General features: G+C 40.3%; 1 protein-coding gene across 1 annotated transcript; it reads right to left on the bottom strand.

Annotated features, from left to right (window-relative positions):
- Nucleotides 1-1,626: 1,626 nt before the first annotated feature.
- LOC117744323 (insulin-degrading enzyme-like) lies at nucleotides 1,627-23,124 on the bottom strand. Its single transcript, XM_034552522.1, has 24 exons — nucleotides 22,950-23,124; nucleotides 21,726-21,933; nucleotides 20,358-20,527; nucleotides 19,522-19,644; nucleotides 18,484-18,596; nucleotides 17,879-18,041; nucleotides 16,634-16,726; nucleotides 15,769-15,860; nucleotides 15,380-15,454; nucleotides 14,773-14,876; nucleotides 13,198-13,300; nucleotides 12,933-13,055; nucleotides 12,434-12,516; nucleotides 11,844-11,988; nucleotides 9,686-9,796; nucleotides 9,242-9,362; nucleotides 8,342-8,433; nucleotides 7,320-7,431; nucleotides 5,161-5,328; nucleotides 4,680-4,952; nucleotides 3,802-3,863; nucleotides 2,464-2,536; nucleotides 2,311-2,378; nucleotides 1,627-1,755 (listed from the first exon to the last, which is right to left on the bottom strand). The coding sequence occupies exons 1-24, from the start codon at nucleotides 23,107-23,109 to the stop codon at nucleotides 1,627-1,629; spliced, it is 2,964 nt and encodes a 987-aa protein (XP_034408413.1). The 5' UTR covers nucleotides 23,110-23,124.
- Between the last annotated feature and the right edge of the window lie 1,830 nt (nucleotides 23,125-24,954).

Raw genomic sequence — 24,954 nt, forward strand, 5'->3', positions numbered from 1 at the left:
CAATTTGAAGGGCACGGTGCTGGTAAAATTATCCCTTTTATTCAAATTGGGCACAAACTGATTATATTTTGGTGGCCAAAGGTCAAGGTCACCGTGACCTCACATCTTCCAATACACGGGATGCACAAAAAGACAGCAACACACTTTGTTTATTTAAACGCTTTATTAGTTTTGTTTCCTGAAAATAGGATTAGAACGTCATCACTGATGTTGGAGTCGAGCGGCCACAAGAACATTTCAAACTTGTCGGTTCTTTTTCTTACCGCTTGGTGTGGGAGGCGTGTTGGAATTCCCGCAGGGCGTCTACAAGTTGAAGGTCTTGGCAATCAGAAGCCAACGAAGGCCGGTTTGACCACAGTCGTCTTTCACAAGCACAAATCTTTTCTATTAGCACGGACATGCAGGAACGCGTGTTTGATCCAGATAAAAGCATCAAACAGACTATCGTCGTGCCGTAGCAGATTTTATAATGAGTAATGAATTCATATCAAAATATTTCATGGCAGAATCACTCAAAGTTATTGATCATAAACTCGTGAAATAAAAAGAAAAGTTCAAATAGATTGAAAAAACTCGGCTTCAGAAATCACACACTTTAGTTTGAATGATAGAATTTGACAGATTCAATTTATGACGATTAAATTCTGAGTCTTGATCCGAGGGTCGCTGGCAGCTTATTTCATAGACGCATCAATTGATCAAGTCCTTGAAGTCAGGTTTTAGGTCCATAAATTACTTTATAAGACAAAAATGTTTTTAATTTAAAGTTAAATGTTTATGTATGTATTTGAGAAGCTCAATAAATAAACTACTAGACAGTAAATGGGCGTATTGTTTATATTAGTATAGCATCTAGTATTTGTACCTGCATAGGTCATTAGTGCATCTTTTCAAACATGTTTTCTAATTTAAAAGGTGTTTCTTTTGACAGTATGAACTGCCTCCAGAAAAAAGAGACACTACTTGTTTCCAACTATGTTCCTGCAGGAGCAGCGGTGGGATAATCCAAATCAATCTGTCATGACTTAATAATTAAGTCTTTCACTTGTAAAATGTAATGCTAAAAGCAGCATAGTGGTCCCCCTGAGGTGTATGAATTACATACGACTGTAAAAATGCAATAAAATAAACAGGCATGGCTCTCTTTGTGTTCAGCAGTTTTTCAAACAGCTCCTCAAAAAGGTCCCAACATTTTACCAGTTTTCAAGCAATAATTCAAAACCCGCGAGGATTAAAAAGTACGGAGCAGAGATATTCTACAGAAATGAAGAATTTAAATTTAAATGGTCCATGAACAAATAAAAGAGGACCCTCATGGCGCCCTTCTATATTTGACTTCTACAGCCCACAGTTCTTCACAATAACCCAGCTATCATTCTCAAAAAGCAGCATGTCTGAATAATTCAAAATAAAACGCCTCCTACTGTGAAGCTCGATTAAAACGATTTAACGGTTTCTATTTCCTCTACAACAGTATTATGATGCGTGTGAGTGTTTCAGAGACTTACAGCATGGAGGTGAGTCTGAAATGACCTCTGTCGTCACCACAGCTATGTCGATAACCACGGCTAACTTTGTGATTCAAGTACACACTTTTTTTTAATGTTCTTTTTAACAGCAGGGCCCCTAGCAGTTGCCCTCCCCAGCAGTTTCTTGTGGCTGCATGTTGACCTTCCGGCCTCCCTCACGGGGCGGCAGTGAAGGGAAGAGAGACAGGCTCCTCTTGAACTCCGTCATGTCCTGAACCAGTGTGGGCTACGCGGAAGAAAACAAAACAAACAACAAAACATTCTAACGTCTTCGTCTGTCCCTTTTGAGGGCAGAGCCCCTCCTGAAACTCCAGTTATGGTAAAGAAACCTACACCGTTAGTGCTCCAACTAGACAGGAGCGCCTGCAATGGCAGTAACAGGTTATGTCAAGATAATCTTTTTTTTTATCATCTGACAAACAGGTGGACATTTGTTTTATCCAAGGATCATTTTTCTCAGTTAAAACTCACAAAGTAACTAAGAAAAATGATCCACATAACTTTTGTTAAAACTAGATGAAGAAGGTAAAAAGGTGCACTCATTATAATTATCATTACATTGGTTTATCCAACTAAACATCTGTGTGATATTTATTGGTAACAAGAGTTTTATGATTTTAACTTAATTTTTCTCATCGTTTAGGACTTAAATGGCAAATATTATATTAAAATGAATCAGAATGAACTGAATAGGAATATGCCTCAGTAGTTGGGAAAGCGTTAACAAACTCAGAAGCATAAAAATAAACATAGAAGCATAAACACAGAGCGTGACCATTACCTGTGGCAGGGAGGGAGCAGGGGCCAGGTTGACGTCATTCTGAGCGGGGAACTCTCCCACGATTGGACCTGGTAAACACACAGTGACACTCGGCTCAACCCGACACGTCTAAACGAAGCCCACGCAAACCAACTTGTGACCACAGATACTCACAGGAGTCCATCTCTCTGGACAGGATGTGCACGGACACCTTGTGTCTCTTTGGGGCTTCGACAGTCAGTCGTTCCTGCAGGGACACAGAACAGAGAGTGGGTGGGCACATAATTCCATCAGTACGTAACTGGAATTAATGATCTCTGCGTTATAAATTCTTGCTACCGCAGAAGATGGAATATCTGGTTTGTCTGCAGCCAGACAGCGTCAAAAATGAAGGGAAAAAAAGACGAAGCTTCTGCGATTTCAGCCGATATGACATTAGAAATGATTAGGTTCATTCTGCATGGGGGTCTGTAATGTGTCTTTGGTCCTTTCTCCCACTTGAAACAAGACTGGCTGGCTGTCATTATGGCAGCTGATATGCTGTGTCAGTGTCAGTGTCACCTCTGTGGCTATGAAGAGAAGCAGTGGGGGGGTAATGAAGGACAATCCAGTAAACAATCACCCACCACCCTGAAAAAAAACATGAAATCATTGTCCATGCACGGGGTAGTAGGTGGATGGGAGATGAAGACCGCCTCAGCTGACCTTAAGGTGCTCATTTTGCATCAATTCAAATGCATTCCGGTGCTTTCAATCACTTGCATGCATTTTCCAATGATTGATTGCCCTCTGATATATTCATGGCTCTCCCATGCCATATGGTTATTGTTAGAATTTATGCAGCCGCCACCTCATGACACCTCTGCCGTCAACCCAGCATTAACCACAGCCACAAAGTACCATAATTAGGTCAAATGAGTGTCATAATTTAGGCTGCACCCAGGGAGTCATTTAAGAAATATTAGCTTGTGTCTCAACAGTAAATGATGAACTAGAATTCTCAATGCTCAGAGTTGGAAATATATATTGCAAAGAAATCATTTTTGGCCCATCACAGAAATATATATCTATATATATATATATAGATATATATATTCAAATGGTGTTCAAGAGGTGTGTGTTTAAGCAGTCATGTTTTTTATTGGCCACTTCTCTAATCAAATATTATAGAAATATAGAATCAAATATTGTAGTCCATCATACAATCTGGTTGACTTGGTTCCATTACTACAACTCCTAATATAAGGATTTTCTGAAATGTCACTGGAGTAAATTAATCTACAACTCAATTTTCCTCAGGGGGCTTCACAACCTGGACAGCACACGACACCCTCTGTCCCAGGACCCTCGCATCGGATCAGGAACAACTCTCCCCCCAAAAACCCTTCACCTTAAAAGACAATAAGGATTTAAAACCAACTCAGGCACGGGACACGAGTCTCCCAATGCTCGCTGTTCCTTAAATGTAGTCATGGAAAGCGACATTGTGTGACATACAGTTGTTCTACTTACTCTGTAGAAGTGCATTATGTTTTCCTTTGTCAAAGTCTTCAGGTAGGACACTTCAGCGTTATCTGCAACACAGACGGGGAAAACAGTTTTAAAAGGAGCTTTAAAGTTCCTTGACACTAGTAATCCATCACTCAACTGCATTGTTGGTCAAAGCTATTCCTCCTGCATAATTATCCTGCAGAAAGCACCAGAAATCTGGTACATATTAGTGGGATCATTTGTTATTGATACTATGTGAGACTTGAGCCACGAGTATCATTTTCATTTCTGCTAATTGTTTGTGAGATGAGACTTTTCCAATCAGTCACTTGCCATGAACGGGTTGATGGTAAAACCAAGCATTCTGTTGAACAGAATGTTAAAGCATCTTTGTACACAAATCAAATGAAATGTATTACTGAATCAAGCAAAATGAAACTATGAACTAACAACAGCTGTGTGTGTGTGTGTGTGTGTGTGTGTGTGTGTGTGTGTGTGTGTGTGTGTATGCTCTGACTAATGCCGTGGGTAGTATGGTTTTCTGGGCCTTTTCAGTGTTGCCATCACTCAGGGCTTTAGGAAAACCAGAGAATCGGGCCCATTACAATCCATTAAGGCCCTCAGGAGATTATCTCAGGTTTTAATCAATCCCAATGTGTGCAGCTCTAAGCAACATCCTGCTCTCCTCTTGGACTGTCCAACACATTGACAAGTCAATTCTTCAAAGTTGTATTGGACTTTCTACGTAACACATGAGCTCCTTATATACACAAACATCTGGTAGATCAGAAAGCATTTTGAATATATATTTCAATATACTTAAAAAGGTGCATTTTGATTGAAACCTAAACACGATAAAAGTTAACACTGAGGCAACAAGGACTGCTCGGAGGCCTCACCTCGGTCAAAATGATACTGTTGAGAGATGATCTCTCCCCAGTACTTGGCACACTCGGCAGAGAGCTTCTTCGGCTTATCCAGGCGGCGGATGGCCAGGGCCTGGATGTGTTTCTGGAAGGCTTCCTCGCTCATCTCCTCCACAGCCTTCTCCATGGTGCAGAGGAAAGCCTCCACGCGGCTCTCCAGGTAGTGGGGCGGCTCCTCCGACTGGATGATGAAACGAAGGCCTTGCACCCCGTTAGCCCGCCGAGGCCCACTCAACACAATGTAGCCTGGGAGGGGATATTAAACGTCATCATGGTTTACAGCTCTAGAATCTAACTGCCATATGCAGATTAAAGCTGCATAACTCTCAAAGAAGAATGCCTGAATAAAACATTCAAAACACAGCAGGCAGCTACATTCAAGCACACCTGACAGTTTCTTGTCTTTAAGTACAATGCTCTGCAAACTGTTGTGCTAAACCTTCTGTGGACTCACCCAGCTGTTCTTTGGTTCTCAGTGTGATGAAGCAGGGCTCAGAGATGATCTGGCAGAACAGCTCCAGCAGCATGTTGTGGTGGGTGGTCTGCATGTCTGTCTGATAGTAGATCTCGATGCCGCTATTGTTGTGCACCTCATTTTTCTGCTGGTAAACATACCAGCCACCTGAGAAGAACAGAACAATGTTTATTTATATAATTTAGATTATAAGAACCTATAAAAGTTATAATGCCTAGCTGTCCACCTCCTGCCTCCGGCCATGGCCCTGCTGATGCCCCTCCTCTCTACCTCCTTCTGTTTACATGGATCGTGGTTGTCTGGATCGTGGTCTATGACTACTACTCATTATATGAATAATGTCTGTCATATTAATTGAATGTGTTGTGTTCATCTGTACATATGACATCTATTGCTTCTGTCCATCCGGGGAGAGGGTTCCTCCTCTGTTGCTCTCTCCAAGGTTTCTTCCCTTTTTTCCACGTGAAAGAGTTTTTCCTGATTCGATGTGAGGTCCTGGGACAGGGATGTCTTTTGTGTACAGATTGTAAAGCCCTGCGGCAAACTTGTAATTTGTGATTCTCGGCTATACAAAATAAACTGAATTGAATATAATCCTGCCTAATCAATGCTGCCTAACAAATTATCCGTTTCATAAGTAGCTATGAAGTCCCACCCACGCATTTTGCTCGAGTCGTAGATTAGTGTCAGAGAGTAAAACAGGCAAGTTCAGACCGAGGACAGTGGTGACACTCTCCAGAGATGAGGAGACGGACGTTGTGCTGAACACTGACATCAGGCTTTTTTTGCTGAGCGGTTCTAAATTGGTCTCGTCTCGCCTTTCATCTGTACTTTAAACTTTCTTTTAAGCAGAACATGGAGAGGAGCCATCCGTTCTTGCGCTGGTAAAACTTGTTTCTTTCCCACTCGGCTTCAGTTTTTCTTTGAGTCCATTGCGATCAAGCTCGTTCTAAACGACGGACGAGTTGAGGCTGGGCAATGCGGGTGCCCTCATGCACATGCTGACGGAGCACTTTGGATCTGCGTTCGGGGAGTGTCACGTCCACAGTCGCCAACGTCTCCCCAAGCATTATTTACCCAACATGTCAACGGTTTTACCGAAGTCTACTTGGAAAACATAGAAAAGTAACAGTAAACATTGATAAACCAAAGAACTAATAGGAACTGTGGAAATTTCAGGCGGTGTGTCGTTGTGTATTTTGTTTCTTCAGTGTACTAGCTTTCAGTCTACTCAAAAGAAGTAAATTATGCATACTGAGAGGTGAAACTGGACAGTTGTGTAGAGCACAGGGGCTTACTGCACAATAAACTGCTTTAAATGGTCAATCAATCACTTTATAACCATATAAATCACAGGTATGCCAGTATTTTGTGCTTTTGCTACAGAAAACACAAATAACTCCAGTTGCCGATCTTTGTGTTTTCTATTATATGGAGTATTAAAAAGCCTCATCAATCAAATAAACAGTGATAGCAGGTTCCAAAATTGTGTTCGAAATTTGGGCATTGTGCTATCTTTCGGATTACATTTGGATCACATGGTTCCCTTCACAAAGATTAATGTCGAACTGGACAGATTAATGGGAACTTTCGGCTCTAAAGCTTACAGCTGCGAGAGTAATAACGTGTTTCTTGGGTAGACCGTCAGCCGGTGTGTCATTTCATAATCCAACTTTGTTTACATCCTTATGTCCTTCTTCCGCGCTCCTGCTCTTGTGTCTGACTGGCAGCCTGGAGCCCAGCCTGGAAAATCCCTTGGTGAGACACAGGATGTCTGCAGGTGGCCCTGCACGGCTCAGATTTTTCCCTCCACATAACTCAACTTTCCTAATGTAATCAGAAAGCGAACAAAGTTGCTTTGCTTGCCGTGTGTGCCTTCGTCTGTGGGCTGAGAAGAAGGTGTGTACGCACTTTGCCCAATGACGTCCATTTCCAGTCAGCGACTATTATGTTTCTCTGAGGAAAATGCGGGCTGTCAAACTTAATTAAGTCTTTTCAAACACATGACAGAGTCCCAAATGAGGAGGACAGGAGCGCTGGGTAAGGACTCCTCCACATGGCCGCCGTGGAAACAGGCACGACTGGCAAGTGTTGACAGAGTGCTCAACCGGCGTGTGACCGGGCCGTACAGGACCTACCGTCTGGAACCTGCACCTCTCTGTAGCGAATCAGCTGGCTCGGGAAGAGGGGCTTGGTGTGAGCATGCTCGATGAGTGTGTCCTCCAACATTTGCATCATGCAAAGAGCAGACTAGAGACGAAAAACAAGGGAGGGAAAATTATGGTAATAGGTTTAGCTGTTCTTGCAACAAAACAACAAGGATCTGTGTTTTACGGTCAAATTTTCCTCCTTTGCCAACATTAATAAGTACAAAGGTCCCATCAAAACATGACTACATGATTTGTCATCTATCACAGAGCCTCATATTACAAGGCTTACATGGCTTCTTTGCAAAACTGCTTGGTCAGTTCTTGCTCTGACAGTCATGTTTTTAATGACTAGGATGGTTTCATACCTTGCGGATTGCTTATCAGAGTATGTTCCGTAGGTCGTCTAGCAGTGGCTTGCTCAATACCAAAAATGACTTTAAAAAAAATATTGTGACACAGCTTTCTGTTGTTATGCACCAACGGTTTGGGACAAACTCCAATCACAAAAATGTCAAGCAAATTTAATACATTTGATAATTTATTAATTCCACCGCTTTCTAACATAATTGTTATTTTATATTTCTCATATTTATTTTATAGGATTTCTTTAATATCTTCAATTTGTTTTTACATTTTAAACTTGTTTTTATATCTATTATTATTCTACTTTGTATCTCTTAAGGATTTGATCATTTCTTTGAGTCCCGTTTTTAAATACTTGCATTATTGTTTTTGTGTATTTTGTGTTTCTGAATTTTATATTATGAAAAGCAGCTAAGTAAAAATATTATTAGTACTGAACCCCACACTAAAAAAGAGATCATTCCTCCCACTCGTGAGACTAATACTCTCTCCAATAGACGGCGACGCTGTTATCATTATCATAGGAAGGAAGGCAAGAAAGGCTGAATGTGAAATGTTTGAGAATAAAAAGTATTCAATATTCGTCTGAGAAAAAGGCATATGCATATTTTACAAAATGTATACAAAAGTTAAACACAGTGACACACCTCCTTGGTGATGTTGCCATGGAGAAAGGCTTCGATATGTAACCGTGACAATAGCTGCGGTATGAAGGCCTTGAGGCGTGGGAGAGTCACATCTGGAATACAGATCACAGAAAACAGCAATCAATCAAACAGCAATTTCCGAACTGCTATCTAGTTTGAATAAGGGGAAAAACTGAATAACCTGTGTGTGTGCACAGCATTCCTGCCTGGACACACACACACACACACACACAAATCAAGTCTGTCTTAACGTGGGCTGTATTCAATCTGAATTCAAGCAGTGTCTGACCCAGATTCAAGGATGAGCAACTACCGGCACACAAACTAGGAAACATGATTTTGTATCCACAGCAACACTAACTAACAAACTAAAAGTGTCTCAAAGGCCCCATACTGAGGGACGGAAGGAGGGTAAGGGCCCTGATAAGGGAACATGGCGGGGTAATTGGAGGCCCTGGTTACTGGGCTGCAGGTTAATTGAGTAACATGTGAATGTGAGGATAGTCTGTGTAAACTCTGGGATATATATATCTCAATCTGCCCTTCAGGTTGCAGACAGGCAGTGCGCAGAGGAAAGACTGCAGCTAGGGAGGCATCTGCTCGAGACCAGCCTCAGCATTAAAATAAGGACGTCAGGAGAAAAACAGAGAAGAGAAGACCTACATCCATCGATGTGATGCCAAACACACAAGGAAATCAAGCATATGAAACAAACAACAAATAAATAGTGAACTTTCTTACCAACGGCCAAACAGTTATTTAGCCTCATACAACTGCTATGAACTTTAGGGAACCCCGTTTGGACCACAGTCAAAAAAGAGGGCTAATGGGCACAGGTGTCTGGGACTTTGAGACGGAAGTAAAGAGAGAAAGGGAAAGATCAAGAGAATCTATCCTCACCAATAATAACCTCCTTGAGCTCTTCATTGGTCCATGAAACCTCCGCCATGACTACACTGAGGTAGTACATGGCGTGCTGGTGAGGCTGCTCGGCTCTAAAGTTATTCAAAGACCTTGTGTACTGTTGGGAAATGGAGAAGGCAAATTCAGTTCAACATCGACACTTTATAAACGGGATTTAAAATAAATTAAGATAGATTAAAAAAGCAATCAAAATGACTACTAATAGTTATTTATCTTGTGTTGTAACGTAGGTCCTGTAGGTTCAATAAATTGCAAGTCATCTGATCACAATATACTGAATCCTCAATTCAGTATATTTTGTATAGCCCAAAATCACAAATTTGCCTCAGAGGGCTTTACAATCTGTACACATACAGATCTCCTGTCCCGAAAGAAAAACTTCCCCCAAAAAAACTGAAAAAATCATCACAAAGAGCTTACCGCTTCTTTGATGATGTCAAAGCGCGTCTCATCTATCTCAAAGTTGGCCATCTTCTCCACGATCTTCTTCAGCAGGATGTGCTGCTTGTCACTGTAACCTTCAACAAACAGCTGCAGCCGACAGTGAGAGGACGGATGTTACATTATCACCAGACAGAAAGATGAGGTCAGCCTGAAACTATATCTTCATTTGTTGACTTGAAGGTGTTGACCTATTATTTATTAGGTGTGGAATTAGTGGCTGACCAGATGAAAAGCCCAAACCTCCCAATTTACAAAAGACATCCCAAAATATCTAGAAGCATGTATATATTTGCCTTAAATTAACTTTTTTTAAAAAGTGGAAGAAAGTACATGAAAAAAGGGCAATATTACAATATTAACTGTTACACTGCCGAACAGCATGCGGGGTACAGCTCGCTCTCTGTCGTCGTTTGTGTAAACCGTTGCGCTCAAATGACGCGTATACTCTAGTGTTGCCGGAGGATGCTATGTCCTGGCAGGTGTATTGCTCAGCACCCAAGGAGGCACAGTGTTGAGAATGCTTGGATGAGCGGTTCCCGAGAAAGCTACAAGCAGCAACACTGGAGGCCGAGCAAACGTTTAGGAGGCACGTTTCGAACAGGGATTGCACTAGTTAAAAAATATAACAGTCAAAGTTTTTTAAAGCCTCAACTTTTAAATATCATCTGAGCCTCGTGGCCCTTCATGATTCAGCAAAACCTCCAGCTACATGGCTATGCTCTCAGTCGCATCCCATTCCTCCCCACTTGATGTCGCGGTGATCCTTGCAGTGACACCTATTAAAAGTAATCTCCCCTAACATCATTAACCTTGACAAAAGCCCGGCCAGCCGCACCAATACTGCCGACTCAAATCACTTGCAGGCCATCACACGACTACACAGATAGTGTGCTGAATAGCTGTCTCTAAGGACATGCGGCAATCTAGAATTCACTGGTGAGAGGAAGCTGAGAAAGCTAAAGAGTGCGGGTCACTAGGTCATGTGACAGAGGGGCGAGAGTGTTAGTAAAGGAAGTTACTGAGTTTTAAGGTTTCCTTTCTTCCTTAAGGAAGTTAGGAAGGAAGAAACCGGAAGAAACCTTTCTTCCTTCCTTCCTGCAATTCATTTTCTTTCTTTTTTTAACTGCATACCACGAGTTATGTCTAAAAGTGTCAAGTAGTTTGACAATATTGACAATGGTCATACCACACACTGCGCGCTCTCACTCAGTGATCGCTGGGGAGACAACATGGCGTCACGTGCCGGCGCTTTTTGCGACTTTTTGTAAAAAAAAGAAGATGCGGAAAGCGCACTGACATACAGACAGTGAAGGAAATCCCACTGAAAAAGACAGTGAAGGAAGTCCCACTGACATACAAAGACCCGTCTGCAAAACGTGTTTCAAAGCCACTCAGACCAAGGAGCAACATCAAAGCACCTTTCAGACAGACACCCCAGTCCTTTCCAAAGAGTTCAAAGAACGACAGGTAATCAAATGTGATTATAAACATGGTGCACACCTTAAGCTCACCCACATACAGCCCAACACTGTAGCCTTAGCCTTTGACGACCAGTCTATATGATCATGAGGTCACAATGCACACACGTGTACTAAATGAAACACAATTGATGCAAAATGGCTACATGCTGGTGGATCTTCAGCTAAGTCTTTTTTTATTTTAGTTAAGGAACAATAATTATTCCATGGATTAAGATAAAATATGAACTCTACAATTGCTCATACTTATGGAAGGAACTATGTAGTCATCTGGTCAGATACGGACAAAAGGCCTACATAGCCGTGTATAATCAATGCTGTGATGATACCATGTAGTTTTCATTAATATCTTGCAGTAGGCTGATACTAATATTAATGCCATTTGTTAAGTGTTGACAAAGCTGGAAAGGAACAAGCTGGTAAAAAGGGAACCATACAGATGTTTTATTTATTACTATTATAGATAAATATACCAGTATCGTATCGTATTTGTGGTATCGTATCGAATTCTGGTATCGTATCGTAAGTATCGGGGATCGTGATATTTATGGCAGGTATCGTATCGAAGTTAGAATTTGGTATCGTGACAACCCTAGGTTAGAGGCATAAGGTCTGGGATGCAGCACAAGGTCAACTGAGGGATTTTGAATACTTACAGACATCCCGTAGACCGTATTTTGGAGGCCATAGTATAATCCGGCTAGCACAGCTGCAAATGCATATTCGCTGAGGGAGTCCTTGAGGAGCTCAAAGTATAAATATGCCATGTTATAATGCAATGGGTCCACATTCGCAAAAGGGCTGTGGAGAAAACAGGAGGAGTCAAACAAAGTCCTACATTTTATCACAGTAGGAAGTGACGGTATTACAAAGTACTGTAGAAAACGTGGTTCTATACTTTAAAATATATAATAAAAGTATTTGTAGTCAGTAGGCAGTTTAAGGGGGATGCTTTGCAAGTAAAATTTGGACAAAAGAAATAGCAGAACCAAAAGTTGATCATGGGGCGGTTTCCACTCACGAACTAACCAGCGGTCCCCCCCGCTTTACAAATCGGCAAATTGCCTACTGACTGTAGTTAATTAGGGGTGAGATGGTACAGTTATATTTGTTTTGTGATTTTTTGTAATGACTAGAACTTATGAGGAAACCCTTTAGTATTACCAAGTAAAAAGTTGATATGCTGGTGAGGACCTTGTCCCTTAAGTTCCAGCTGACCTACAAAAATGTTCCGTTAGTTACGCACCTGAAGAACTCAAAGTTCAGGCAAGCCTTTGGCAGGAAGAACTTGTCATCCTGCTTGAACCACACCTTGCTCATTGCAGTGTCCTGGAAGAAAGGAAGGAAAGGACCACACACACACAGATAATTCTTATTTTCATATTCAAGTCCATTCTGTGCAAAGATAATTGTTAGCGGTCCCTGGAAATTAAAAGTCAGCTACACGTAGAATGGGACCATTTGCTTAATCATAAATTCAACAAAGTTACTTTGATATGAACAGATTACACAAGAGTCGTCGAGCAATAAAAGAAAAAAAGGTCTTAGTGAGTTTCCTCAGAGAGTGGAATAAGTACGCTGGTGTGAATATCTTAGCTCCTCTGATCTCAACATGATGGCAACAACAGTACTAAATGCTTTAGTTCTCAATCAAAATACCTTATTAGCATAACCAAGGTGTTTAACAATATGCAGTTAAAAGCGACAACACATTGAGTGATGGAGCTATGCAGCCAAACACTTGCCTTGATTAAAGTGGGGACGGGTGGAGAGTCTTTCTCAAGAGGGTAGATCTCGAAGTTGGTTGGGATGAACTCGTTTTTCATGGGCAATTTTAACTTGTTGTTGAGGTCTGCACTTGCCCATTTCTGAAACACAGGAGTATAACAAGCAGAGTTATGAGCTGATATATAATGCAATACCCGATCCTGCATCTTGGGCTGCATCGGAGGCATTTCCGATACCAGTATCGGTATCCCAACAACTTTAACTATCACTGCAGAGATTCACCTCTAGGGACTCCTCAGAGATGGCCTCCTGTTTGTACTGCGTGCCATACCACTCTTCTGTCTTGTTTGTTTGCCCTTCAAACGACTTTGACACCACTGTAACTCTGGGGGGAAAAGAAGAGAGAACCACTTTACACAGACACAACAATCGGCCAGAGCTGATTGGATACTCTCCATCTGTAGCCACAGCAGCGGATGAGGCGCGAGTGGTTTTCTATAAAGTATTGCATTTGGATCATGGCTGGGGTGGTAGAGAGTCATTCACAAATTGTCTGCATCCAACTGATGAGCTAAGTGGGATTATAATGTCTAGTACTTTAATGATGCTACCTGACTTTCTATAACTTCACTCACAGCTGTTGGAATGAGACCGATTCATGAGGAAACACTGTCATGAATTCAAATAGTGTTGGCAAAATGGCAAGGTTAAACAGCCACTTTAGTAATGGAAGGCACTGGCACATGAACTGCTAGGGTGAGCCAATGAGGGCACGTAGTCTCCTCCTCGGGAAGCATTAAGATATGGACTAGTTACAAGTATGCACTTTGCTTAAATCAAGTAGCATCCTATAAAATGAATTAGTTACACTATGCCAGTGGTTGCAAACAATGCAACCAAAGTTCAAATATTTGGCAATAAATAGTTTTACTGAGTTTTTAAAAAAAACAATAATGTGCAACCTGTGCAAAACAAAATAAAATTAGAGCAGATAGAGCCATCAAGTTTTATCATTATTAGTGTCTGCAATGAGCCGGCTTTCCACTACAATCATTTTAAAACCGTGTTGCAGACTTGATACGGCCAATCTCAATTCACGCTCAATGTTGAGCTTTGATCTGTATTTGAATTTGAGAGACGCAACAGCAGAAAAGCCGATCTCTCGGAAGTAGGACGTGGTGGGTCACCGTGGCGCATGCGCAAGCGTAACCTGTTAGCGCCGTAACGTAAACATTTAAACAAAGGTACAGGCATTTGAAAATATATCAAACTGACCATTTGAGGCTGCAGCGATAATCAAATCTGTGAGGTTTTCTGGCATTCTTTTTCAAGGCAGTAAATTGAACATACACAGCTTGTCACAGCTGGCAGGCCACACACATTAATCTCTATCTGGATTTATTATTCTCTTTATTGTTATCCTTGTATTATGCATCAAAAATACCAGTTATTAAGATACAGTAGACGTTGTGAGGTATTTCTTTGGTGTGCGGCACAAATACTCACAATAGTATTGTTAGATGTATATAAAAGATGCAATCCATCTATTCATCAATAAGGGAGCAGTTATTGTCTGTGCTTTATATACATAGCATTATTCACACTGATCACTTATTGAAGTCTGAAGCTCCACAGTGATGTTATCCTAATGTAACTGTGGGAAACAACTTTGTTGATGGACCCCACTACTAAGATTGGCTTTGTGGTAACTGAAAAATGACATTTATGCTGTAGTTGGGAGTCTGCTGGGATAATAACCACATCCACCCCCACATATTAGAACTGTTAAACTTAAAAAATAAACAAAGAGATTGTAACAGCGAGTGCATGGACACCCCCAGACAATCTCGCACTAACCTGACATATTCTGGTCTCAGCTTATCCAGCACCATCTCAATCAGATCTGGCCTGAATTCCTCCCAAAGGTACTCTGCTGCTAGAATTTCTTCAAGAGGGTAGTACTGAAACACAGAGACAGCAGACAGCTGTTGGCATTGTACCTCTTGAGATGGGGCGATTCAACCGTAAAAAAAACATATGTGGAAAGGGCTTAAAATGCAATTTCTTGCTCCATTTTTTCTTTCATTCCAAATAATTAGAAGTCTTCAACTGCCACTGGAGTGGAATGACAGTAAAAAAGATCTGTTGTTAAAGAGCTTTCCTTGATGGCGAGTTAGACTAAATCAAACCTTGCAAGGAGAATTGTTTTATTGCACTGCCAAACCTGGCGCGAAGACGCACAGTAACTGGTGCAGCAGTGACGATTAAGTACTTAAGTCAAAGAGCCACGCTGCGACAGTCATACAGGTATTGTGGTAGATATGAAAGCCAAGCCTAACTGACTGACTCTGCAAAATCTCAACAGCAGCACCAGGCTGCCCAATGACGACAGCAGTTAAAGAGACGCAATGAGCTGCATTGTGTCTCCCTGGAAACAACCTTTGCAGATGGAGAGGGGACCTACGTGCACTAGACCAGACACTTTGGAAGTGTAGTCAAAGTCCCTGTCCATGAACCTGAAGGCCACTTTGTTTAAATCCTACAGAGAGAGAGAGAGAGAGAATGTAACAAGATCACAACACATACAAAAAAGCGGAATTTAGAACCAGATTCTAGAAATATGATGTGTCATTCGAATCCTTTAGGAACAGACTTTTGCAGTGTAGCACAGAAAATGAATACTATCCAGCTTCATTTGACATGGATTCAAACCTGCCAGCTATTTCCACCATCAGTCTCTGCTGTCAAAAGTATGTGCTGCTCTATTAGTTTCCCCACTAAACAGAAATAAGTAGGTCAACTTCATCCTGCCCCTGTCTGAAATGTTATCTCTGAATAGACAACATTAATTACCTTGCACTCCTCAAACACCCACTCCTGAGGTCCCTCAGTACGCAGTTTCTGGATGTACTGGAACATGTGGAAGATGATGTCCTCAACGTGCACTGCGGTGACACATAATATTACATTACATTACATGTAGCTGACTCTTTTATCCAAAGCGACTTACAATAAGTGAATTCAACCATGAGTACAAACTGAGGACAATAAGAATCAAGAAAGTAACATTTCTTCAAGAAAGGCAAAACTACAAAAATACCATAAGTAAGTGCCATTCAAGTGCCACTGAAGAAAATATGTGTTAGTAGTTTCCGGCGGAAGATGTAGAGACTTTCAGCTGTCCTGATGTCAATGGAGAGCTCGTTCCACCAATGAGGAGCCAGCACAGCAAACAGTCTTGATTTTGTCGAGTGATTAGCTCGTAGTGACGAAGTCACAAGTCGATTGGTAAATGCCGAGCGGCGTGAACGAGCTGGGGTGTACGGTTTGACCATGTCCTGGATGTAGACCGGAGCCGATCTGTTCGCAGCACGGTACGCAAGTACCAATGTTTTGAAGCGGATGCGGGCGGCCACCGGTAACCAGTGAAGGGAGTGGAGGAGCGGAGTAGTGTGGGTAAATTTCAGGAGGTTAAAGACCAGTCGAGCAGCTGCATTCTGGGTGAGCTGTAGCGGTCGAATGACATTAGCAGGTAGACCTGCTAATATATACTGTATATATACACACTGTAGAGGACATGACTAAATAAACAGTATCTACATTTCATTTACTAACAAACAAATAAGGCCACAACAGGGAATAATCATAACTACATGCAAAGCACATCAGCAAACGATGAATGAACTATGGTGCCTGTACATGCAACTGTGCTACTTACAGAGGCCCTCCTCAGTCAAGTCCACATTGATGACAAAGAACATGAATCCCCTGGCTCCTTCTTTTTGCCTTCCAACAAGTGAGTTCGCCCAGCCTTAAAAATATGAATAATAATTTTCAGTTAGTCATTAGTACATGTAAAATTTAGAATGTAACCTCTTAATAAGTTTAATAGTACATCTTGAATACTAAAAACGTCTAATCTGGTTGAATAATCAATTATAAAATGATACATATTCAGATTCTTGTACTTATTATTTAGTATATTTATATAGGTCATACAATGTTATATTTCTTGTTTAATTCAACACCCTTTGAGGTGGGAAATGAGGATGTAAACCATACACAACAGTTTGAGCTAGTTTTCAACATGTGTATAACACCTTCAGTCACAATCCCTACATTCTCCAAACACATTTGTCATGACAGTGGAGAAGATAGTTAAACCTATTGTGCATTTTATGACTGAAGCATGACGTTTTCATCATTTAATACTCTACAGTTTTGTTTCAGCATTGCATTTGACATTGGCCAGTTCCTGACCCTCCCAAATATGAGACTTTATTTCCAGCTGTAAAAGTAGCTATAGCTTGTCGACTACTTTGACAACTTCTGCTGTGTGTTCTATGGACCTTATTTGAGGAATCAAAGAAGTGCTTCTTGCCTGACTGACAGCTACAATCACAAGAATGTAAACATAACACTAAATATGTAACAAGCTAGCACATTAGCAAAATATACTAATAAATACTAATCAGAAGCTAGCTTGTTTGCATTTTTCACCTGAAACCCTCAGTTCCTCCAAAGAGGACGTGAAAGGACATTTGACTAATTTCATATGTTTGTATTTAGTATTGCTGCAGAAAAAAAGTATACAATAATACAATACACACTTGCAATGTGATATGTTTGCATGCTTCAGGACAACAGTAGTGGTGGAAAGCCTACACAACCATGGACTTTGACACTTCGACACCTTCCATTCTTAATGTTTCTTTTCTGCCATTGCAAGTGCCTTCATCATTTCAAGTGTTGATTGTAAAAATAAATGTTATTCTTGATGATGAACTCCATATACTGATAAGATACCCAGCTCAAGTCTTATTCTACCCAGATTTGTTATGTGGAATCTATCTGAACAAAGAGCGTAATCCCCCACCCACCCACTCCCTAAAATGCACAATACCTTCCATATACTATCTTATCTACTCCACTAGTCTTGTTGGAGCTGTACATTATGTCTTACCTTTAGATTTTAGCTCAGATATCAAACTTCCGGGTCCTTCGTGACCAATCAAATGTCCCAGATAATGTCCTGGGTTAGATTTGTAGTACTTCTGGAGGTCCGGGATGGGGAAAGTCACATACAGGTTCCTGACGTCTTGAATAGGCACCACTTTGTAGAATTGCTGCAAGAGTAGACAAAGAACAACAAAAAAACACATTGTTACTTAGGAAAAGTATGATATTTTAGAAAAATTTTGATGATAACTGTAAAATGTCATCCTGTGCTTGAATATATTTTTCCAACAAAACATTGAAGATGCATTTTCATACAGCAAACTAGGTAAAATAAATATATATATATATATATATATATATATATATATATATATATAACATTAAATACTGGGTAGATGAGGAGGATTGCTCTGTTGCTCTCCTGAAGGTTTCTTCCCTTTTTACCTCCGATGTGAGGTCCTGGGACAGGGAAGTGTACAGATTGTAAAGCCCTCTGAGGCAAATTAGTAATTTGTGATATTGGGCTATACAAAATAAACTGACTTGAATTTAATTAAAGAGATTACAGTAAAGTGTGAGAAACATTGGTGAGATAAGTAACCGACTCACCTTGAGGTGTTCTTCCTGGAAGGGGTGCTCAGGGAATTCTGGGATTGGTACGTTCTTGTTCTCCACTTCTCCAAAGAGCTTGACCACCATGGCGGTCAAGTCATCTAATGATTCTGTTGGTAGAGAGGAACAAATATTTATAGTTTCGCTTACAATTATTTTAAAGTCAATAGGCAACAAGTAGCTCATGAGTGCAAATAATACCCAGAGAAACGTATTTGTGGTGTTTAATGTATAATAGGAGAATTATATTTTTGACTGCACAATTCCAATAAAACATAAATCAACTATTGGACTTTGACCATCAATGAAGTATTTCTAGAACGCATAAAACAACACCAATGATATTATTGTCCAACAACCACACAAGGAAGCTCATGAGACATTCAGCAGTGGAGAAACGTTCTTGTCAGCTCTTATTAAAATGAACACTGTATACAAGAGAATTTCATACAAAAATGAAGCCCATCTGTGAGAAACCCTTGTTGCTTTAATTTTTGAATACACATTTCTTTACTGCAATATCAGCTTTAGTTTACTAGAAAATGTGTTCAACGGTCCTTCAACCCAAAGACTGAAGATGACTAAACAGGAATTGGGTGCTTTTCTTTTACCGAAGAGGAAGCAGAGGTTTTCAAAGTTTCTCATAATTACAGAGGATCAAAGGCTAACACTAGTAACAGGCCAAACAGAAGCTATTTAAAAATTTTTAAAAAAATCACTAATGTCATTTTCTTAAGAGAATACAAACATAAAATAATTTAAAAAGAGGAGATGTAGGGCAGATGGTGTACGGACTAACCATTAACTAATACTACAACCAGACATTTTACTGAGGTACAGTAACACAATTGATTCGACAACGATATATTTGTTTAATAACTTGAAAATCAATCTGAAAATATTATGGTCATGTACACCAAGTTATGCATGACTTGCATTGTTTGTTACTCTCTTTTGTCGAGATTGACACCACACAAGGCCGATTTTTTTTTGTTTCAACATTCAACCAATTCGTTGTGAGAGGTTGACTCTTACCTCTTCCCAACACACACAGTCCCATGAGGTTGGAGGAGTAATATGTGGAATAAAAATTCAGGAGCTCCTGACGAATGTCAATCCCATTTTCACACGGCCGAGTCTCAAGGGTCAATTTGTTACCTAAAAGAGAGAAATAAAACACGAAGACTGAATATTTGTTTTGTCAAAATCATGTCACAGCTTCTCAATGACAATGAGTACAATTGCGATGATAAACATTCATAAAAAGTCAAATTAATTTAAACTTTTATACTGCAACTATCAATTTAGTTTGAATAAACAAATTCACAAATATGAGCAATGCATTGACATTAGGTAGTGATCACTGCACAGATTAGAACGATGACTGTTCCTGTTTTAGAAAACAAAGGACGCAGTCTCATTGAGGACCGTATAAATATTCAGAGCACTATAATATAATACTTTGTGAGTCATTTGATCTGAGAATGGATCCGTTTATGATGACCCAGTTAAAGTAGCTTTTCAAGTACATGAACAAGCTGCTTGTCTGCCACCTGAGAATGGACAACTTACACAATATTTTGAAACAGACACAGAAAAACAAAGCAACAAATCCCGAGACGGTTATGCTGGTCCGCTAAGAAGGCATGATTTTCCGGCCTGTCTGATTCTCTTCTATTCTTAACTGGATAAAGATATAATTCAAGGCTCCCATCAGGTGGCTACTTTGAGCTCGGACCTGCTTTAAAGTCCACGTCACTCATATATCCCTGGCCCACAGAGTAAAACCCTTCATAAAAAGGGTTATTAATGTTATGGATCAAAGCTGGAGCATGGGTGTAAAATAATAATAACTCTAATTATGCATCTACCTGTTCCAAATTTACTGAAGGGGTGGTCAGGGTTGCCAGTGGCCTTCTCTAACTGGAACAGCCTCCATCCATCATTCATCAGGTTCTTCTCGTGCTCCGAGTCCACAGCATTTAACTCCCGGTCCATACAGGTCTCATCAAACAGAGGGCAAAGGAAGAACTGGGCAAACCTACAAGGGTTGCAAAATGACAGTAAAGGGAACATTAAACGGAATGGTTCAAAACTAATGTTAGTATTGCAGTAATTCACTTTAAGATGCGTAATGACATTTCTTAGGGCTCCAAAACATTTCAACATGAAAAGATTTGAAAGAGCGTGACAAAAAAACATTTGCATGAGTGCAAAGTGAGGGCAACTGCCAAGCAAATTAGTAAAGATAAGCGCACACGCACACATAACATTTGAATGGTGAGATTTTGCTAAATATTTAAAGATGTATACAACAAATGGAATATTATACAAAGTCATGTCATCTGACAAACATTCAACATTCCTTAGTACTGGCGTTTTTATAGTAGGAGGTTTAAACTCAGTCTTTAATGCACCAAAAAATGATGGGTCTAGAAAAATAAAATAATGGCCAAATTTGTGTCTGCCTAGAAAGTATATAAATAAAAGGGTACAGTTAAAATACTGGGGCAAGTTAATGATGCATTTCAGACAGTGTGCTCTTCTATTTTCAAAGAGGCCACATCATTAATATTTCAATATACTCTGCATTGTCCTTTCCTACCAATACAGTCCAGATGGCCTTCACTGGCACAGGGGAACAATTAGCCGAGCACACATACCCAGAATCCTGCGATACCATCATTCATTTATAAGTAGGTAAGCTTATCCCAATAGGTTCAATTCTGACACCACCTGATTGCCCTCTGCAGACACGTGAGCAGAGACCCCTGCAAGGCTGCGGACATCAGTTTCCCCCCTGTACCCAAGGTTTTCTAGCCTGAGTAGGGGGTAGGAACTATGCGGATGGTTACAAAAGAGAGCACAACGAAGACGGGTCTGGTAACCAGAGACGAACAGACCTGGCAGCTCAATTGGGTTAACACCTGGACTCCCAAGGAAAGCGCTCTACAGTGATAAATATACATGCACTTAGGCAGATATCTGTCTTAATTGGGTTAAGGTATATGCAGCCTTAAAAGAAAAAGACAACATTTTAACTCATGTATGAAAGTTTGGGGGCTACAATATTTGATTAATTTGACTGGACTGGCTGTATAGTAGTTCATGTCAGTTTTCCCAATCCTAACATTTGTAGACACCAAGTCATACTAAGGTGTCAACGTCGACACAAAAGATGAGCAAATGATGGGCTGAGCAAATCAAGATCAAAACTCAACAAATGAACGGGCACGTACCTGTCTAGAGCTCCTTCCAGGTGCTCATGGGACACGTGGAAGAAATAGTTGGTGTGCTCCCCATTGGTAAAGGCATTGGAGCTGCCAGCATGCTCACTGAGGAACTCGCTGTATTGGTTCTCCTTGGGGTACTTTTTTGTCCCCAGGAACAGCATGTGCTCACACATGTGCGCCAGGCCCGAGATGTTCGCTGGGTCTGATAATGAACCTGGGAATTAAAGTTTACAGATACAACATCTTGACTTTTCTTTGTCTGCCAGATTGGTCGGCCAGACGGCAGAGGAAAGAGTGAGAGAGAGAGAATAAACCTAGATGTGTAAAGCCCAAGGACTATAAATGACATTGTTAACTTGTTATTAAAATGATTTGTATTAAAAGCGTAGAAACAGTATCTTAATAATAAGACAAAAAATTAAGAGCAACCTTGTCAAGATGCCTTGCATATGACATAACTAAACAGGTTAGCTGTGGAATGGTAACATTTCACCTCACTTTTCAATATCTCTGCCACTCTGCTTCTTTACGAGTCAGAATTCATGGGTAAAATGTAATTGTCCACAAAAGAAAATAGGAGGTGTGGAGTATAGTATTTCTATCATTTCATAACCCTGCAGTAAATTCAATTCAGTTTATTCTGTATAGCCTAAAATCACAAATTAGCCTCAGAGGGCTTTACAATCTGTACACATACGACATCCCTGCCCCAGGACCTCACATCGGATCAGGAAAAACTCCCAAAAAAAACAGAAAAAAAACTTTTACAGGGAAAAGGGAAGAAATTCAAATTCATGAGAAAAAAAAATAATGTTTATAGATGCAAGATTTCTATTGGCTGCAAGCTGACCTGAGGATAGAATTGAAAAATTGTCCTTTTTCTTCATTAACATTTGGGATTTATTAGATGAGAATTAGCATTAGCTGTTTACAGTAAAATATTGTTGATGCACTTCTAGCAAAAGAAAATCTCTATAACCCAGTGGCTGCTGGCCGGGCCCCATCAATGCAACACTTAAAGTATATGGCCAGTATGGAGGTTACTCTGTGCATGTAACTATGGTAATCTGAAAAGTACAACATACAACATCACCTGACAGGGCACTTTAAAAAAAAAATATATATATATAGTTAGATATTTTTCCTACTGCTTTCAAAAGGGTCACTGTTTAATGCCGCAGGAAAATACATGACTACCTAGATGAGACAATAGTGACGAAAGACCTTTACCTATGTGGAGATCCAAAGCAGCTGAGGATTTGTCTGTTCTTGGGTCACTGATGAGCATTGCCTTCAGGCCGTTGGTGAATTCCAAACCCCTGTAAACCCGTTTGTCCTCAGGAGAGCGAATGATGTCACCAACCACCCTATTCACAGCCGGGTAGTTCATTCTGAGTGGCAAGGATGACACAAGCCTGAAGTGGAAGGAATCACATTTGTGTGCAGTTAGCCAAGGACTCTGTCTTACTTTCATATTCTGATATAACCCGACATGATGTCCTTGGGAGATTCTCCTTCTACCAAGGGTGACGCCATTATCCCATTATCTATTTTTTGGTTAGGCACAGAGGGTTTTTGGGACAAAAATCATAATTGACTTGCTGTGTATCACAAGACTAATTAATAATAATAATAATAATAATAATAATAATATTAATAATAATATAGTATTTGGTTTAAAGCCTCTAAAATGAAAATATACTAGTATTTGTAGTTTGTATTACACAATGTATAGGACAAAAAATGTCTGTATTACAAATCCCGTTGAAATATTGACCGAAAGGTGAACTTAAGTAACGTTAGTTAGCTAACTAGCTAACAGTTAGCTTAGCTACGTCTTCAAAGTAAACGGTTATTTGAGTTTCAGCCGAACGCGTTTGTTGTCATAGTTACGACAGCTGTTGGACATAGGAAGAGAACTTCAATACAATGTCAAACCAACGTTAAAAGTGAACGTCTTTCCAATGGACAGCTGATAAAAAAAGTTAAAGCTACTTTAAGTTTTTTCTGTGGTTATCCTTTATTTTCCAATGTTATGATATGTATTAGCTTAGGCTATAACTGTAGCTACATTAAACTGAAGCTCAGTACACAAATCCGTTTTTAGCTAACGTTAACTAGCTAACTTAGATAACGTAACAGCTTCCACTCTTAACGTTAAGTAGCAACATAGCTAACGGCTTCAGTCTTCCGTTGGCTTGGGCTTTTTGGTGTGAAAATAACTCCATTATTACTGAACAAACAGTTAAATGACACTTGACTTGACTTAGGTTACCTAAAATCTTGGTTAATACAGAAACTGTTGCCTGCTGACCGGAGAGATCTCGGAAACTGGACCGTTGTTTCGGTTGAACCTTTTAACTGGTGATTTTCAGCCGAACGCTTTTGTTGTCATAGTTACGACAGCCGTTGGACATAGGAAGAGAACTTCAATACAATGTTAAACTAACGTTAAAAGTGAACGTAACTGTTATTTCCAATGGACAGGGGATAACAAAAGTTAAAGCTACTTTAAGTGTTTTCTGTGGTTATCGTATATTTTCCAACGTTATAATATGTATTAGGCTATAACTGTAGCTAGCTACATTAAACTTAAGCTCCGTACACAAATCCGTTTTAGCTAACGTTAACTAACGCTAGTTAGCTAACGTAACAGCTTCCACTCTTAAGTAGGAAGATAGCTAACGGTTCAGTCTTCCGTTGGCTTGGGCTCTTAACTTAATACCGGCTTTAGTTCGGCAGCTTTGGTGTGAAAATAACTCCATTATTACTGAACAAACAGTTAAAGATACGTGACTTGACTTACCTAAAATCTTGGTTAATACAGAAACTGTTGCCTGCTGACCGGAGAGATCTCGGAAATTGGACCGTTGTTTCGGTTGAACCTTTTAGCTAACTGGTGACTTTCAGCCGAACGCGTTTGTTGTCATAGTTACGACAGCTGTTGGACATAGGAAGAGAACTTCAATACAATGTCAAACCAACTGTCTCATATCTATGGTCAAAACATACCGGATTAGTATAGTAGACGAAAAATGGCTTAAATATCAATAATAAAAAAAGAAGCTGATCCTGGATCTGTAAATCCCCCACTAACCGACAGGTCACTCTCCCACTTCTCCTTAATCTCCCCCTCATATCTTGATAAATCTAACTGGCATGAAGACTCCAACCTGCAACCTTGACCCCATCTCTTCCACTTTAGTCATGGCTTGTCTCCTGGCCCTACCTGCTT

This window comes from Cyclopterus lumpus, chromosome 15, assembly GCF_009769545.1.
Source record: "Cyclopterus lumpus isolate fCycLum1 chromosome 15, fCycLum1.pri, whole genome shotgun sequence".
Taxonomy (NCBI): Eukaryota; Metazoa; Chordata; class Actinopteri; order Perciformes; family Cyclopteridae; genus Cyclopterus; species Cyclopterus lumpus.

What these genes read in the sequence shown, in the direction of transcription:
- LOC117744323 (XM_034552522.1), bottom strand. Translation starts at nt 23,109, where the DNA reads ATGAACTACCCGGCTGTGAATAGGGTGGTTGGTGACATCATTCGCTCT. An exon ending in AAGTGTCTGGTCTAGTGCAC is followed by an intron (nt 14,877 to 15,379) that starts GTAGGTCCCCTC and finishes TCTGTGTTTCAG; the next exon opens with TACTACCCTCTTGAAGAAAT. An exon ending in CTGAACTTTGAGTTCTTCAG is followed by an intron (nt 11,989 to 12,433) that starts GTGCGTAACTAA and finishes TTTTCTCCACAG; the next exon opens with CCCTTTTGCGAATGTGGACC.